This window comes from Oryx dammah, unplaced genomic scaffold (assembly GCF_014754425.2).
Source record: "Oryx dammah isolate SB20612 unplaced genomic scaffold, SCBI_Odam_1.1 HiC_scaffold_2, whole genome shotgun sequence".
In the NCBI taxonomy this organism is placed as follows: domain Eukaryota; kingdom Metazoa; phylum Chordata; class Mammalia; order Artiodactyla; family Bovidae; genus Oryx; species Oryx dammah.
In genome coordinates, this window is record NW_024070186.1 from 193317365 (window position 1) to 193334283 (window position 16919).

At 43.7% G+C, this 16919-nt stretch overlaps 1 protein-coding gene and 1 non-coding gene across 2 annotated transcripts in view; one reads left to right on the top strand and one right to left on the bottom strand.

The window, feature by feature from the left end:
* LOC120879764 (cytochrome P450 3A28) overlaps positions 1 to 6204 on the bottom strand; it is a 29955-nt gene extending 23751 nt beyond the window's left edge. The window contains exons 1-3 of the mRNA XM_040262803.1: positions 6066 to 6204; positions 2997 to 3090; positions 1121 to 1173 (exon numbers count right to left, since the gene is read on the bottom strand). Coding sequence (XP_040118737.1) covers positions 1121 to 1173; positions 2997 to 3090; positions 6066 to 6136 — 218 coding nt within the window. The 5' untranslated portion in view covers positions 6137 to 6204. The remainder of the gene's footprint in view (positions 1 to 1120; positions 1174 to 2996; positions 3091 to 6065) is intronic.
* LOC120859837 lies at positions 3627 to 3763 on the top strand. The gene has a single exon (XR_005720166.1). It is a non-coding gene; the product is annotated as a small nucleolar RNA SNORA70 (small nucleolar RNA).
* Positions 6205 to 16919: the final 10715 nt, after the last annotated feature.

The following is a 16919-nucleotide window of genomic DNA, read 5'->3' on the forward strand; positions in this document are numbered from 1 at the left end:
TCACTCCAGCCTTAGTATTTCTTTCACTACCGGTTACAGTTTAGATTCCTGGGCCTCACCCCAGGTCATATTGATCTGGTGTACTGATGAGGGGGCTCAAAGTTTGTATTTATAACAAGCTCTCCCAGGTGGTCCTCATTCAAATCCAAGCATGAGAAAATTTTTCTAAAGAGAGAACTGGGATCTACCATGAAAAAGTGACTCCAACCGGAGCTCACAAGCAGTAAAGGTTGAAGGGACAGTTGGAGCTGGGCCAGTGGTGACCCAGTGCTATATATTCTTCTCATTCAATCACATTACTGTTTGGCATCATGGCAACTCAGTAGGGGCCTATGGTTTCTGAGGACCTGATCAGAGAAGATGAAGAGGTCCAGAGAGGGAGGGCCTTCTTCAACTTGCTTTTGGCAAAGAAGCACCAATGACACTCTCCTGCTGCTCTCACCAAACCTCCAACAGATCCTAAAGTACATCAGCCCGTGTGACACACTCTGGCTTAGATATACCCCACATCTCTTCAAAGTCAGAGAAAAATACTAGATAAAACAATAACTGCAATTCTATTGGAATGTCTTGGCTGAAAATTAAAAACAAAACAAAAAATACCCTCCATACTTGTACAGAAAAGAAAAAGATGGGAAGAAATGGTTTCCCATTTTTATTACCTGTAACCTCCAGCTCTTTTCCCAAGAGAACATATTAAATCCAAAATTAAAAAAAAAAAAAGATTTTATCTTTCAATTTAAAGTAAATCCTATGGAAAAGGGTTATAAAATGCATTTATGGGCATATATTAGAATGTTCTAGAACAATGCATATTATGCAATTAAAGGTAACATTAGAAAGGAAAATATGAAAGGGAGAAGAGTGAGATACTGGACAGAAAGTGATGCTAGGAGTCTCTGGGCCTCAAAGTCTGGAGAAAAGTGATGACCTGTGATTCTCCAGACCTGATTCAGCCTGTGGACCTGGTAACATCTGGGATCCCTGGTAGAACAAACCTCCAAAAGCTTTAAAATAAATGAATTCATCCCAAGAGGCTCTGGACTGAGCCTGTCCTCCACACCACAGGGGGTGCCTCATTATAACAAGTTTATTCAATGGAAGCTTCCAGAAAACTCACCCCCACATTTTCCCATACTTTTTAAAACACTGATTGTCAAACTCTGGAATACCCTGCAAAAAGAAACAAAATTTGATTATTAATCTAAATGCATTGAAACCTACCTCTTTGGGGATAAAAATGTTTGAAACATTTAATCAGGCTTACTATTTTCTTGGGTAGTTGGAGGGAAGTTCTTATTCAGAGATGTCTCAGAGGAAATAGAGTGGATATTGGAAACAGAAATAAAAATAACTCTTGTATCTAACTACTATAGGTACTAATTGCTTAACTTGCCTGTGAATACTAAGTACCTCCTTGTCTTTGGTGAGAAAACTGAAGCTGAGGGAAAGTTAGAGTGGCCTGTACATACTTGCATCTCCTAGTTAAGCATACTTTTCATTTATCTTATGAGCCCTCTCTAGAGTTTTAGCAGAATTGCAAGTTAAAGACACCAGTAACCTTTTTCATCCAGCACATTTAAATAACTCTAAGGCATGTGTGTTGAGTGAGAAAATAAGTGAGTGAATGAACAGATGGCAAGTGGACTCACCTTGTAGTTTTCCAGCTAACACAGAAAAGACGGGGAGAGGTCACAATTACAAAAATGACAACACCAACTAAACAACCTGCCCTGAATTGTCCCTTCTGCAACTAAAAAAAAAAAAGCCACCTTCCTGTCATTAAGTTTCTGCTGTGATGTTTGATGGTTTAACTATGGAAATGAAGGTCTCAGAAACATTGGGCATGGAGTACATCTACTAAGGAGTCATTGGGAAACATAGAAAATAAATTATTGCTTTTTTAGAAGGAGAAAAGTTCAAGAGTTCTTAGGCAGTAATGAGACAATAAAGGCCTCTGTTTGAAGAATCAGTATCTGAGAAAAAAGCCTCTTGTCTGCAGGAAAGGAAATCTGAGGCAGAGAGTAGCCTGCAACAGAGCTCTGCCCCTGGACATCTGTACGTAGCTCTCGACCTTCAGTTAATATCAAGGCTCAGTTAGAATTCACAATCCATGTACTAGCTAGTATATTCCATTGAGTTAAACTAAATTTCAATAATTTTGTCAAGTCATATACTTTCTAGTGATTTTGTATATGTGATTCTGTCTTTTTTTTTTTAACTCCATAATATATTTAGTGGTTAAATATCTGAAGTAACTAGACAACCACCATCTTGTCTCTGTTAAACCTACTCATAGTTCAGATATATCCCCAAAGTGCTTCCTTTGTATACACAGAGGTAAAGCAAAAGGCTCTTGTTACATTCCTCGAAATGCAGAAGACATCAGGGCTAGCAAAAGTTGAGGAGAGCCAGGGAGGTAACTGCAGGAATTACCAGATAATTCAAGTATGTGCAAATTACCTGATCATGAATTTTTTTTTTTTTTAACCATCAGAGCCACCAGAGAAGCCCCATTGGATACACAGGCTGCCTGAAAAACTGAAGTTACCAAACAATCAAGGCGGAAGAAAAAAATGCAACCAAGAACTTCTGCGACCATCAGGAAAGGTCTGACTCTAGTGTGTGCAGCCTAATGAGTCATGCCTGGGCACCTTGTCAAGCCTTCCTCCTAATACAGTGAAGCCTGTGTCTTAATGGGAAACCTCACCCGGCAGGATGCAAACTCTTCACAGTCCACACACGACGGAACATCGAGTCCTCTGCTGAATCAGCCGAAGAACCTGTCTATTCGACTGAGACAAAATCTGAGGATCCTGACAGCTAAAAAGAGAGGTGTGTGGTACACTTGGCCATGTGTTAGGGGAGCACATCATATCACTTCTGGAAAGTATAAAGCCTCAGAACTTCCTTCTGAGGAGGGACAGTGTTACCATGGAACTCAGCTGAGGTTTGCAACCACGAGAATCAAAAGAGGGAGTTTAAACAACACATACCTTGTGGTAGGCCAGAATACTTCCAAAATAGGGCACAGGTCTTGGCCCAGGAATCCCCAGCTTCTTAAAAAGTCCATATGAATAAGTCCCATATCTATAAAGGAAGAGAAAACCAGATCACGGGAATTGTGGAATAAGTCCTGGAGCTGGTCAGTTACTGACTGAGAACTGGAATAGAAAAACTAGGGAGGTAACATGTAGGTGATAATAATATCAGCAACTCCAAAAGTGATATTACTTTCACTCATCTTATCCTTGCCCACCACTACTATATAACCCATAAAAGGTAACGGTGATTAGCTAAAAGCAGCTGAAGTCTTCATGGTTCTAATCCTAGAGTGATTACTTGATAAATGTTTCCAATTTCAGTGGTCCTGAGGGGTTCAGGCTGCAATTCACTCATATTTCTTTAGTAACTTGACCTTTAGATGATTTGGAGATTCTCATTTTAGGTAGAAAGCAGAAATTTATGCATTTCAATAATGAGATTTTGCTTAAATTCATCCACAGTATAACTCTTACTGTGAGCCCATTGTGACATCGTTCTTAACATCTGCATGGAGATTTTTATTCTTTTCTTTCCCTCTATGTCCTGACCACATTTTAGGATTTAATTCTTCTTAAATCTATCTTCACAATCAAGTCTTAGAGAATAACAGTGTTCTTCTTTCTGTAAAATACAAACTGTGCCTTGTGGAATGGCTGTAAACAGCAGCTTCCTCCGTAGTGTACCAGCCTGGTTGCCCTAAGGGACCTTGGAGCCAGACTTTTCCAGTGGACATTTCCTGACTGACATGCTGGCTGCAGTCCAAGCTCCAGACAGGTATGTATCATGTCTTTGGAAAGCCCCAGGGCACAGTGGCTAGGGTCCACATTGGCCGAGTCATAGTGTCCATCCACTCCAAGCTGCAGAACAAGGAGCATGTGATTGAGGCTCTCCGCGGGGCCAAATTCAAGTTCACTGGTCACCAGAAGATCCATATCTCCAAGAGGTGGGCTTTTTCCTAAGTTAACTACAGATGAATCTGAAAATTTGGTGGCAGAAAAGCAGTTCATCCAGGGTGGCTGTGAGGTCAAACACATCCCTAACCCTGGCCCTCTGGATAAACGACAGGCCCTGCACTTATCAGAGCCTTGGTGCTGTCCCCTGCTTACTCATATCCATCAATAAATCCTACTGTCTTATTAAAAAAAAAAAAAGGACAAACCTATCAAGACTTCCTTTGGCATCATGGAAATATAAGCAACTTCCAGTTACACTCAAGTCTCTCTTGTCAGGCAATTTGGTGGACATGCCCTACAGACAAGGGTGATTGACTTTCCCATCACTGAATAGAACTGTATAAGTGAAACAGTGAATAAAGGATCCATTTCAGACGATTCTTACTCAAACGGTATCTGGTCCTCCCACCTGTGACACTCACCTGTAAACTTAGTGCAAGGCACACTCTTTTTTGGGGGGGTTTTGTTTTGAGATGCTCAATCACAGATTACTTTGTTTACCTCCTCGGTGCATCAACTCTCAAAAAGCCATAAAGCCTGGCGCTTTCTATGACTGGTATACCTGAAACTCATCTTCACGTGTCCTGTGTGGAATCTCACAACACGGGGTGTGAAATCTTGCAGGTCTTTTCAATCTGCTGTTTCTGAGAACTGGCAGAGTGTAGGAGAAGAGGGGTTGAGGGGAAAAGTTGCTGAAAATGGTTTTAATGCTCAAGTTTGCTAGGCCTCCCAGGCTAACTCTGTAGAGGCAAATTAGAAAGGTATGACTGAAAAGTGTGTTGTGTATAAATGGTCCAACATTCCCCTCCAAGCACTTTTAGCTAAAAGTGGGCCTTCCAAACTTCAGGTACTTTCCTGCAGTGAAGAAAAGAGGTTTTGTGCAACACAGAATAAATAAACAGAAAATGTTCCAGAATGTTTAATTTCCTCTATGAAGTTTACCATTTAAGGTCTTACAAGTCCCAAATATTCTGTTCAAATCCACCAAATCTTACATGATAATGCGGTAATAACTGTGATAAAGTAAACCCCAAAACTGCCTGAAGGAACCTGTGTTTGAAGATGCAGCAGAGGTACCTTGGCCAAGCCCACCTGGATGTTTGGATCCGTCCTCCAGGGCAGGTGGTGGAGGTATGGACACTTACTCCCAAAATGGGGACGACAAGCTATTTCCACCCCAGTTCCTTCCTTTGCCATCACAACAAGAGCAAATCAATTTTCCTTCTGTACTTTCAATGTGTTACATAAACTCTCAAATTTATGCTGATGTTAAAGCTCTCAGAGAGGGGAGGAATAGCTGAAAGAAATGAATATAATTTCAAGGTTTCTGCCAAGTCTCCTCTCCGCTAAAGATTTCTCATTTGGGGGTAGGTAGTTCTGCATAGTACAGGTTGAGGGAATTGAGTCTTGGCAGGGAGTGCCGCGGGAAGGGCATATAAAAAGGAGAAGAACTGATCTGAAGGGTGATCAGTCTCCAGCGCTGGGTGACCAGGTGCCTTGTGTAAATGACATCTGGGGAGGGAAGGAAGGGAGCAGGAACCCCTTGAGTGACACAGGGGCCATTCCTTCAACACTCTTTACAGCAGATACTGAACCCAGAAGGTGAAGATAAGGAGACAAATCCCAAGTTACTTTATGTCTCCAGGATCCCCAGAACCAGAGAAGGAGAGAGTACCCCACTGCACAGGACTAGTTTCTTTAAATCTTCCCCTGGTGGATTCTGGTTGATTAGTCTGGGTCTATGAAAAGTAGTAGTCTATCATCCCTGGGAACAAATAAAATCACTAAACTCTGTGTGAATGCTTAGTTGCTCCTTTGTGGCTGAGTCTTTGTAGTTATAGAAAAGACTGTAACTGTAACTGCCAGGGCTGGGGGTGAGGGTTGCTTGCTTGGTCCTTCAACAGAACTGAGATAAGATCCATAATAACCCCACTGGTGTCTGTAGCATCCATAGCTTAAGCTACTTTTGCTCCATAAACTAATCCTCAAAACACCAAAGGGAAAGTGGGACCTCATTAACATGCAAGTCCAAGGTTGCAGAGGAGATCAGAGTTGACAGTTACTCACACATGGAGGAGCACCAGGCTGGTAGCCAGGAGAACCCAGGTTTCCACGGAGAAGCGTGGGATCAGCTCCATGGCCCCTTTCCGCTGTGATTCCCTCCTCTGAGTTTCTTTTCAGCTCTGTGTGCTACTCTTCACTTGCTTCCTTTCACACTCTGTATGATTCAATGCAGCAATGAAATGTTTATGTGCCGGGAAGTGGGTGGAGCTGGAGCTTCAGCCAGTGAAGGAATAACCGGGCTCCACCTAAAGGCCCCTTTCTGCCTTGATAGTTGAGAAAGCATTATGGACATTACTCTTTGACCTCCTTTGTGTTCATGTTCTCTGGGAATTCGATAACAACTCAATCAGTGTTATCAGTAAGTTCAAAGGTTAGGAAAACTCAAATAAAACCGCTAGCGATAAATATCCTCTAAACTCTCCTTATCTCTGTAACTGCCTGAACTTTAATACTTGAAATCATTCAAACAAGCTAGGTCTACAGATCTTTACCCAAACACCTTCCTCAACCCTGATACCCATTTCCCTATAAGGCACCGACTCATCCTTCAAATTCCAGCTCAGAAAGAACATGGTTTTGAGACTCTGCTAACCAGCCTCCTTAAACAAGAATAACCACTTCCTCTTCTGGGCAACTGTATCTGCTGCACACAATTCTATTATGGTTCTAACATTCTCCAGAACCACTGTTGATTTCCACATCTATTCCCCTTAACATACTGAGACCTTGGTTACAGCTTGCGTAAAGTCACCATGTGTTCCTGGTTGGTAGCAGAGTGCTTTCTGCAGAGTGAAAGGTGGGTGGACTTGAGTTGGTGTAGTAAGAACCCTGGGCCTCTGTGTATCTGTTTCCTGTGGCTGTTTGGTGACCACATCATCTCCCAGGATCAGTAACCCAACAAGAGGAGCTGGCTGGCCTTGGCCAGCATCCCTGCACATTCAGGTGGATCCATCAGGATGCTGTTGACAAGAGGGCCCCAGAAGGAGAGGCAGGACATGGACCATGTGGTGATGTCTGCACCAATGGCGTGGATTCAGGGTCCTCAGTGGACAGCAGTTACACAGATTCCTGACCAGAGAATGACCCCCTCTCTCTGGAAAGGCCACAAGTCCAAGATCAATGGGTATGAGGAGAGTGAAGTGGAGAAAGCCGCCAATGGCCAAGTGGACCTCCAACCTCCTTATCCACCAGGGATGTGGCATATAGACACACAGGAGTCCATAAAGACGACATGATGGTTTTCTACAGGGCAAAGGGGGTGGTCAGAGCAGTTGCTTACCTCTCATTGATTAGATTGAAAATTATTAATGCGAAGCAAAGAATTAGTAAGGAGGAGGGCTAGAGTAGATGTCAGCGGCATCTGTGACCCCACCCATTCTAATGGGAGAAACAATAGGACTGGGTGTCTGAAATATACACTGGTCCATTGTCTTCACTCTGATCAAATCCTGTATCCCTTTGGCCTGAGAAGCTCTGAATTATATGAAAAATAAAACTTCAAACGTTCTTAAAACTCAATAGAAACAAAGAACATTTCACCTGTGTTTGTACACTTCCTTCTCCCTTCATCTTTTCTCATTTTCAGTCCTTATGGAGAAAGTGATATTCAACTCTCACCAATACTTTACATCCTCTGGCCTGAAAGTCCCCAGGCTGCCCAACACTGGCCTGAGTAGGTGGATGTCTCACTGGTGAATTGCAGTAAGTCCCAACTCTGGCACCTGCCCTTTGGATTTCCATGGGACCTTGTCATGCAGCATGGTGTTTCTACCATCATAGCTTATCAGCTTTTGGTTCAGACTTTTTCCCGGAGGCCCCTGTTAAAATCCGTAGCTACCACTGGAAATACGATACCTGAATATATCTATTCATTCATTCATTGATGCAAGGCTAAGTGTGTGAATGTCAGATGCAGGTATTGTGCTGGACTGTGGGCCAGAAACCTTTATAGTCCCCTCCTTTGGGGGAAGCCTCCCAGAGGAGGAAGTGGGACACACAAGCAGCCTCAGTATGGGGCATACCTTTGGAATCTTGGATAATGGAGCCCTACAGAGAGGTAGCAAAGGAGAGAAGTGGATGCAAGCTTAGTACCAACAAAAGATAGACATGGGAAGCTGGAAGATGATCCCCAGGAAAGGTAGGGTCAAAAGTCCCAGGAATTCTGATACATTACTTCCTTCTTCTGGCGCCTTTTTTGGGCCTGTTAAGTAGGGTCAAGACTTAATCTCCAGTTCATACATGTAGAAACTGAGGCCCGGAGACTGCAAGTGGTTTCCACAAAACTTCCAAACAAAATATGTTGTAAAGACACTAATGTAGAGAAAGATTGGCAAGTCTACTGCTGCTCTAAAATACCAATATTCAAGGTTTGCTGTTTCATGATGAAGGTCACTATGTGTAATAGTGAGACTCCAGGCTGCAACAGAAATTGGTTAAAATTCTGGCTCCTACCTCCATGACTACCCCTGCCCAGGTGCTCCCCAATGGGTCTTGAGAACCAGGGACTCCATCTCGTTGCAGCAGGGACAGGGCAGGTGCAGGTCATGAAGACCCACCCCTCCATGTCCTCGACTGAGAGGTACACAAAATACACTCAACATGGCGTGTTGGGGTGTCAGTTAAGTACTGACAACTTAATTGACTCAATTAAACTAAAAGCCTTTCTTATTCTTCTGGAAACAAAATCATTGTGGAACCTATATGCCTTCATCTTCCCCAAAACACATTCTCAGTTACAGTGAGAATGTACACTAACCCAAAATAGGACCATATGCTGCTCTGTTTACCTCAGGGCCTGATCCAGCTGGTTGGAGTCTATCCCAGTGGTGACAGGCTAGTTATTGTTGAGGACTGAAATTTAGGCAGCGTCACGTTCTAATTCCTTGGACAGCAAGGAGATCAAACCAGCTAACCCTAAAGGAAATCAACCCTGAATGTTCATTGGAAGGTCTGATGCTGAAGCTGAAGCTCCAGTTCTTTGGCAATCTGATACAAAGAGCCAACTCACTGGCAAAGATCCTGATGCTGGGAAATATTGAAGGCAAAAGGAGAAGGGGGCAGCAGAGGATGAGATAGTTGGATGACATCATTGACTCAATGGACATGAGTTTGAGCAGATTTTGGAAGACAGGGAGGGATAGGGAAGCCTGGCGTGCTGCATTCCATGGAGTCACAAAGAGTCAGACATGACTGAGCAACAACAACAGTGTTCTAATCAATGCAAATGACCTCGATCTGCAAGGGGGAGTAACACAGGGCATACTTGTGCCCCTTCATTCCACAGCAAGGAACACCTAACTTTAAAATTCTCATATACTAAGATTGTTAAGGAAGAGACATGTGCCTGAAGAACACGCCACACTTCATGGTAATCTATTCATATCTATTAAGTTAATTGCTGCCAAGAATGGTGTGGATCACAATAAACTGTGGAAAATTCTGAAAGAGATGGGAATACCAGACCACCTGACCCGTCTCTTGAGAAACCTGTATGCAGGTCAGGAAGCAACAGTTAGAACTGGACATGGAACAACAGACTGGTTCCAAATAGGAAAAGGAGTACGTCAAGGCTGTATATTGTCACCCTGCTTATTTAACTTATATGCAGAGTACATCATGAAAAACACTGGGCAGGAAGAAGCGCAAGCTGGAATCAAGATTGCCAGGAGAAATATCAATAACCTCAGATATGCAGATGACACCACTCTTATGGCAGAAAGTGAAGAGGAACTAAAAAGCCTCTTGATGAAAGTGAAAGAGGAGAGTGAAAAAGTTGGCTTAAAGCTCAACATTCAGAAAACGAAGATCATGGCATCTGGTCCCATCACTTCATGGGAAATAGATAGGGAAAAAGTGGAAACAGTGTCAGACTTTTTATTTTTTTGGGCTCCCAAATCACTGCAGATGGTGATTACAGCCATGAAATTAAAAGACACTTACTCCTTGGAAGGAAAGTTATGACCAACCTAGATGGCATATTCAAAAGCAGACACATTACTTTGCCAACAAAGGTCTGTCTAGTCAAGGCTATGGTTTTTCCAGTGGTCATGTATGGATGTGAGAGTTGGACTGTGAAGAAGGCTGAGCACCGAAGAACTGATGCTTTTGAACTGTGGTGTTGGAGAAGACTCTTGAGAGTCCCTTGGACTGCAAGGAGATCCAACCAGTCCATTCTAAAGGAGATCAGTCCTGGGTGTTCTTTGGAAGGACTGATGCTAAAGCTGAAACTCCAATACTTTGGCCACCTCATGCAAAGAGTTGACTCATTGGAAAAGACTCTGATGCTGGGAGGGTTTGGGGGCAGGAGAAGAAGGGGACAACAGAGGATGAGATGGCTGGATGGCATCACTGACTTGATGGACATGAGTTTGGGTGAACTCCGGGAGTTGGTGATAGACAGGGAGGCCTGGCATGTTGCAGTTCATGGGATGGCAAAGAGTCGGACATGAGTGAGCGACTAAACTGACTGACTGAAGAAGTGTGGGCTTCCCTGGTAGCTAAGCTGGTAAAGAATCCACCTGAAATGTGGGAGATGCCAGTTCAATCCTGGATTGGGAAGATGCCCTGAAGAATGGAATGGCTACCCACTCCAGTATTCTGGCCTGGATAATTCCAAGGACTATAGAATCCATGGGGTCGCAAAGAGTTGGACACGACTTAGTGACTTGCACTTTCTTTCACTTTTAAGAACTGTGAATAACATTAGTTCAAATATCACAAGCAATAGGCTAGTCCCTAGGAAAACATAACTGATCAAAATCAATCCGAGAACAATAGAAAGTTAAATAGTAAAAAAAAAAAAATCATAAAATAAAATTACATTGAAGTCAAGATCTTCCCAAAAGGAAACTTCACATCCACAGAGTTTTACAGTAACTTTCAAGGAACACATGTACTTTAACTTGCTTTCCCATAAAAGGGGAGCCTGAGATATAGACTTTTGTGCTACTATCTTATGAGAAATTTGATCCAGGGGTGGAGGGTGAAGGAAAATAGGAACAAAGCATGGAAGAAGAGTCTATACAATTCATTAACCAACCTGGCCAACACTTGAGATCAAAGGCAATCAACTTTTTGATCAACAGACCATTTTCTGAGAGGCCATATGACCACTGCCTACAGAGCAGCCCATCCAAGGGAAGGAAGGGAGAAGAGGGTATCCACTGGTCTTCCTTTCCCTTTGGGAAAATGTTCCTCCCACAGGGAAGTAATTCTCTAAAACTTCTGTATTACAGATGAATTGCTAGGTTGAGAGGCACAGTCAGGCTTCCTTGCACAAACTCAGTTGGAATTCATGCAAAGATGGTCCCTGCAGTTGTTGCAAGAACAGAGACCAGAGCAGGCACAGTACTTGTCTACAATGTCTAGCAGAGTATCCCCAAATATAACCCCTTGAGGCAATGAGCATTTGCCATGTCACAGCTCCTTGGGTTGGGAGGCCAGGTGTGGCTACACTGGGAACCTCTGGCTCAAGCTCTCTCATGAGGTTACAGTCCTGCTGTCAGGCTGGGATGTGTCTCATCCAAAGTCTCAACTGGGGAAGGTCCCACTTTCAGGTCCTCCAGGTGGTCTGGCAGGGTTCAGATCCTCAGTTCAAGGACTCAGTTCCTCGCTGACTGTGGCCCAGCAGCCCCCTCAGATCTCGGCCACTGGGGGCTCTCCACAGGACAGCTCAAAACATGGCAGCCACTTTCCCCAGAGTGAGGGAGCAAGAGGGGGTGCCCGAGATGGAAGTCACAGTCTTTTTATAACCTAATCCCAGGAGTGGCATCCCGTCTCTTTGGTCATATTCTATTTATTAGAAGCAACTCACCTGTCCCAGCCTCACCAGTGAGAGGGGGTTAGACAGGTGTATAACTACTACAAAGGCGCTTACCTAGGTGGGGTGCTCTATGCACGCAGACACCTCCAAAGGCATCAGGAGGATGGGAAAGGCAGAGATAAGTGGAATCTGGAGCCACTGTAGGGATGGGTGGGCTTCCCAGAGGAGGTGACGCTGCTTGCAGTACCAGGGACAGAGCAGAGTTTGCCTAAGAGGAGAAGCAGAGAGGGCATTCAGGCTGTGAGAATGGTCCATCTTATCATCATTACCATTGCTGAGTGTGTTTGTCATTTCTTGGTTGCAAAGCACAATGTCTAAATCAACCAATTTTTATTACTGCTAATCAGATCACAGGCCAAGTTAGAGATCCTGTAATTCTCGGGCCAAGGTTCCACCCCGGACAGCTCAGCAGGGAGCTGAAGGCTGTGTACGATGTCTGGGAAAAGCGACAGGACTTTCTGGCATTGCAGTGACCTGTCTTGAATTTGTTAGGGTACAGTCCTGAGATTAAAAACGTTTACCGAGGTCACACTGACTCGGCATAAATCAGCCATTCGGGGCCATTTAGCACATTCAGGGTCGTGCCACCACCTCCTCTAGTTTCAGCACGCTCCCATTCCACCAGAGGGCACTCCTGGGCCCGTAAGCAGCTCCTCCCCACTCTGTCCTCTCCCAGCCCCTGGCCACCACTCATGTACATTCTGACTTCATGGATTTGCCTCTTCCAAATGCTTCCTATAAATGGAATCATGTAATGTGTGGTCTCTTGTGTCCGAATTCTTTCATTTATGCATTTTAATCTCTCTTGTACCCTGTATTAGTATTTCACATCTTTGATAGCTGAAGAAACAACTATTGTATGGATACATCACAATCTGTTTATCCATTCATCCACTGGTCTGCCTTTTTCTGCCCTTTAGCTATTGTGGAGAGTGGTGTTATGAACAGGCAGGTGTATGTCTTTGTTTGAGAAATTGTGTTCAGTTCTCTTAGGCATCTACCCAGGAGTGCAGTTGTGCAGCCGTACAGCTAAGAAACAGCACAGCCCATAATTCTATGCTTAAATACCTGAGGAGCTGCCAGACTGTTCCACAGAGTTGCTGTACCTTTACATCCCCACTGGCAGTAGATGCTGCTGCTGCTGCTGCTGCTCAGTCGCTTCAGTCGTGTCCGACTCTGTGCGACCCCATAGATGGCAGCCCACCAGGCTCCCTTGTCCCTGGGATTCTCCAGGCAAGCACACTGGAGTGGGTTGCCATTTTTTTCTCCAATACATGAAAGTGAAAAGTGAAAGTGAAGTCGCTCAGTCGTGTCCGAGTCCTTGAGATGAGACCCCATGGACTGCAGCCCACCAGGCTCCTCTGTCCATGGGATTTTCCAGGCAAGAGGACTGGAGTGGGTTTCCAATGCCTTCTCCGGCAATAGATGAGGGTTCCACATTTCCTCTACGTTGTCACCAACACTTTTGTCCCCCCCCCTTTTTTAACATAAGCATCTTAGTAGTTGTGACATAGTAAAATTTCTGGGATTTTGACTTTTTGTAACAATGTTAGTTAATAATCCGAGAATTTGCCAGAGGCAGAGAGCGCAAATGAAGGGTGTGGCTGGGAACCCGGTGCATCAGGTCCCGGAGGCTTCTCTGGGCTCCGGGACACCTATTCTCTGTACTGTGTACACAGCTGCCTAGACGGCATCCACAGAATGTGACTGATGTGCAGGCTGTGGGCGGATTATTTAAACCTGCTCAGTTGCCTAATCTGTAGAATGAGGGTTAATAATTACGTCTTTCCCTTCCTATAGGAGCTCAGTCAGACCAGACCCTGATCCATGACCTGAGGGGCTTGGGGCCTAAACCTGCAGGTCAGAGTCCTGGTGTCACTGGGGGACGAGAACATGTGACCTTGCCCATCACACTCCTGATCCTCAGCAAACCCTCTAGAAATGTTCACTCACAAGAGCTCATATGAATTCAAGGAGTAGCCAAAAAGGACAAGCATTATAGAGTAAGCACAAGTTAGGAACTGTGTTGTTTGTTAGCAAAAGGAGACATGAGTTCAAGTTGTAGTTGAAAAATAAATTTTTAAAAAAGGCTGGGAGTTTGCTGACTCTGAATCTTCACCTTTTTCATTCTTATTGACTGTGTTTAAATGTCTCCTTTCCCCTCTGCTGTGTGAGGAGCCGCTGAGTCATAAATGTTCGGGATATTATTTCCTGGATTGGGGCTGGGCGGGTCTGTCCAGCTGTACGAGCTCAGGTCCCTGAGCAGGACTCCAGCTGCAGATTCTCCACCCACCACACAGACGCATGTTATCTATCTATGTCTATCTGTCATCTCTCTATCTATATCACCTATCTATCTGTAGTGCATCATCCAACTAACTAGCTGTCATCTGTCTACAAAGAAAAGCAAGGATGTACACTGATACATGCAGTTCCAGTCTCTGGCTCCACGGGGTTTCTGCTCTTTTCCCCTTTCCTGGGCCAGGGACTCCCTTCTCTGACAGGGAGAAACCTGTCTTCTGTTGTCCGTTGCTGCTGTTGAGTAGCTAAGTTGTGTCTGACTCTCTGTGACCACATGGACTGCAGCATACCAGACTTCCATGTCATTTACCATCTTTGGGAGTTTGCTCAAACTCATGTCCATTGAGATGGTGATACCATCCAACCATCTCATCCTCTGTTGTCCCCTTCTCCTCTTGCCTTCAATCTTTCCCAGCATCAGGGTCTTTTCCAGTGAGTGGGCTCTGGGCATCAGGTGGCCAAAGTATGGGAGCTTCAGCTTCAGCATCAGTCCTTCCACTAAATATTCAGGGTTGATTTCCTTTAGGATTGACTGGTTTGATCTCTTGCTCTGCAAGGGACTCTCAAGAGTCTTCTCCGGCACCATAGTGCAAAGCCATCAATTCTTTGGCCCTCAGCCTTTGTTATTCTCCAGCTCTCACATCCATACATGACTACTGGGAAAACCACAGCTTTGACTAGATTAACCTTTGTTGGCAAAGCAATGCCTCTGCTTTTTAATATGCTGTCTAGGTTTGTTGTAGCTTTTCTTCCAAGGAGAAAACGTCTTTTAATTTTGTGGATGCAGTCACCATCTGTAGTGATTCTGGAGTGTACACCCTTGGTGGATTCATGTTGATGTGTGGCAAAACCAATACAATATTGTAAAATAAAAAAAATTAAAAAATAAAAAAATAAACAAAGAAAGTATCCACTATTTCCATTGTTTCTCTATTTGCCACGAGGTGATGGGACAGATGCCATGATCTTGGCTTTTTGAATGTTGAGTTTTAAGCCAGCTTTTTCACTCTCCTCTTTCACCTTCATCAAGAGGCTCTTTAGTTCCTCTTCGCTTTCTGCCATAAGGGTGGTGTCATTTGCATATCTGAGGTTATTGATATTTCTCCCCACAATCTTGATTCCAGCTTGTGTTTCTTCCAGCCTGGCATTGCACATTATGTAGTCTACATAGAAGTTAAATAAGCAGGGTGACAATATACAGCCCTGACGTACTCCTTTCCCAATTTTGAACCAGCCCATTGTTCCATGTATGGTTCTAACTGTTGCTTCTTGACCCTCATACAGATTTCTCAGGGAGCAGGTAAGGTGGTCTGGTATTCCCATCTCTTGAAGAACTTTCCACAGTTCCTTATGATCTACACAGTCAAAGGCTTTAGTGTAGTCAATGAAGCCAACGTAGATGTTTTTCTGGGATTCTCAAGCTTTTTCTGTGATCCAACGGATGTTGGCAATTTGATCTCTGGTTCCTCTGCCTTTTCTAAACCCAGCTTGTATATCTGGAAGTTCTTGGTTCACATACTGTTGAAGTCTAGCTTGAAGAATTTTGAGCATTATTTTGCTAGCATGTGGAATGAGTGCAATTGTGCAGTAGTTTGAACATTCTTTGGCATTGCTCTTCTTTGGGGTTGGAATGAAACTGACTTTTTCCAGTCTTGTGGCCACTGCTGAGTTTTCCAAATTTGCTGGCGTGTTGAGTGCAGCACTTTCACAGCATCATCTTTTAAGATTTGAAATAACTCAGCTGAAATTCTACCACCTCCACTAGCTTTGTTTGTAGTGATGCTTCCTAAGGCCTACTTGCGACTTCACACCTCAGGATGCCTGGCTTAGGTGAGTGATAAAACCATCGTGCTTATCTGGGTCATTAAGATCTTTTTCATATAGCTCTTCTGTGTATTTTGCTACCTCTTCTTAATATCTTCTGTTTCTGTTAGGTCCATACAATTTCTGTCCTTTATTTTGCCTATCTTTGCATGAAATATTCCCTTGGTATCTCTAATTTTCTTGAAGAGGTCTCTTGTCTTTCCCATTCCATTTTTTCCCTTATTTCTTTGCACCGTTCGCTTAAAAAGCATTTCTTATCTCTCCTTGCTATTCTCTGTAAATCTGCATTAAGATGGGTATTGGGTATATCTTTCTTTTTCTCCCTTGCCTTTTGCTTCTCTTTTTTCCTCAGCTATTTATAAAGCCTCCTCAGACAACCATTTTACCTTTTTGCATTTCTTTTTCTTGGGGATGGTTTTGATCACTGCCTCCTGTACAATATTACAAACTTTGGTCCATAGTTCTTCAGGCACTCTATCAGATCTAATCCCTTGAATCTACTTGTCACTTCCATTGTATAAGCAAAAGGGATTTGATTTAGGTCATACCTGAATGGCCTAGTGGTTTTCCCTACATTCTTCAATTTAAGTCTGAATTTGGCAATAAGGAGTTTATGATCTAAGCCACAATCAGCTTCCAGTCTTGTTTTTGCTGACTGTATAGAGCTTCTCCATCTTTGGCTACAAAGAATATAGTCAATCTGATTTCAATATTGACCATCTGGTGATGTCCATGTGTAGAGTCATCTTTCCTGTTGTCAGAAGAGGGTGTTTGCTATGAACAATGGGTTCTCTTGGTAAAACTTTGTTAAACTTTGTCCTGCTTCATTTTGTACTCCAAGGCCAAACTTGCCTGTTACTCCAGATATGTCCTGACCTTCTAATTTTGCATTCCAGTCCCCTATGATGAAA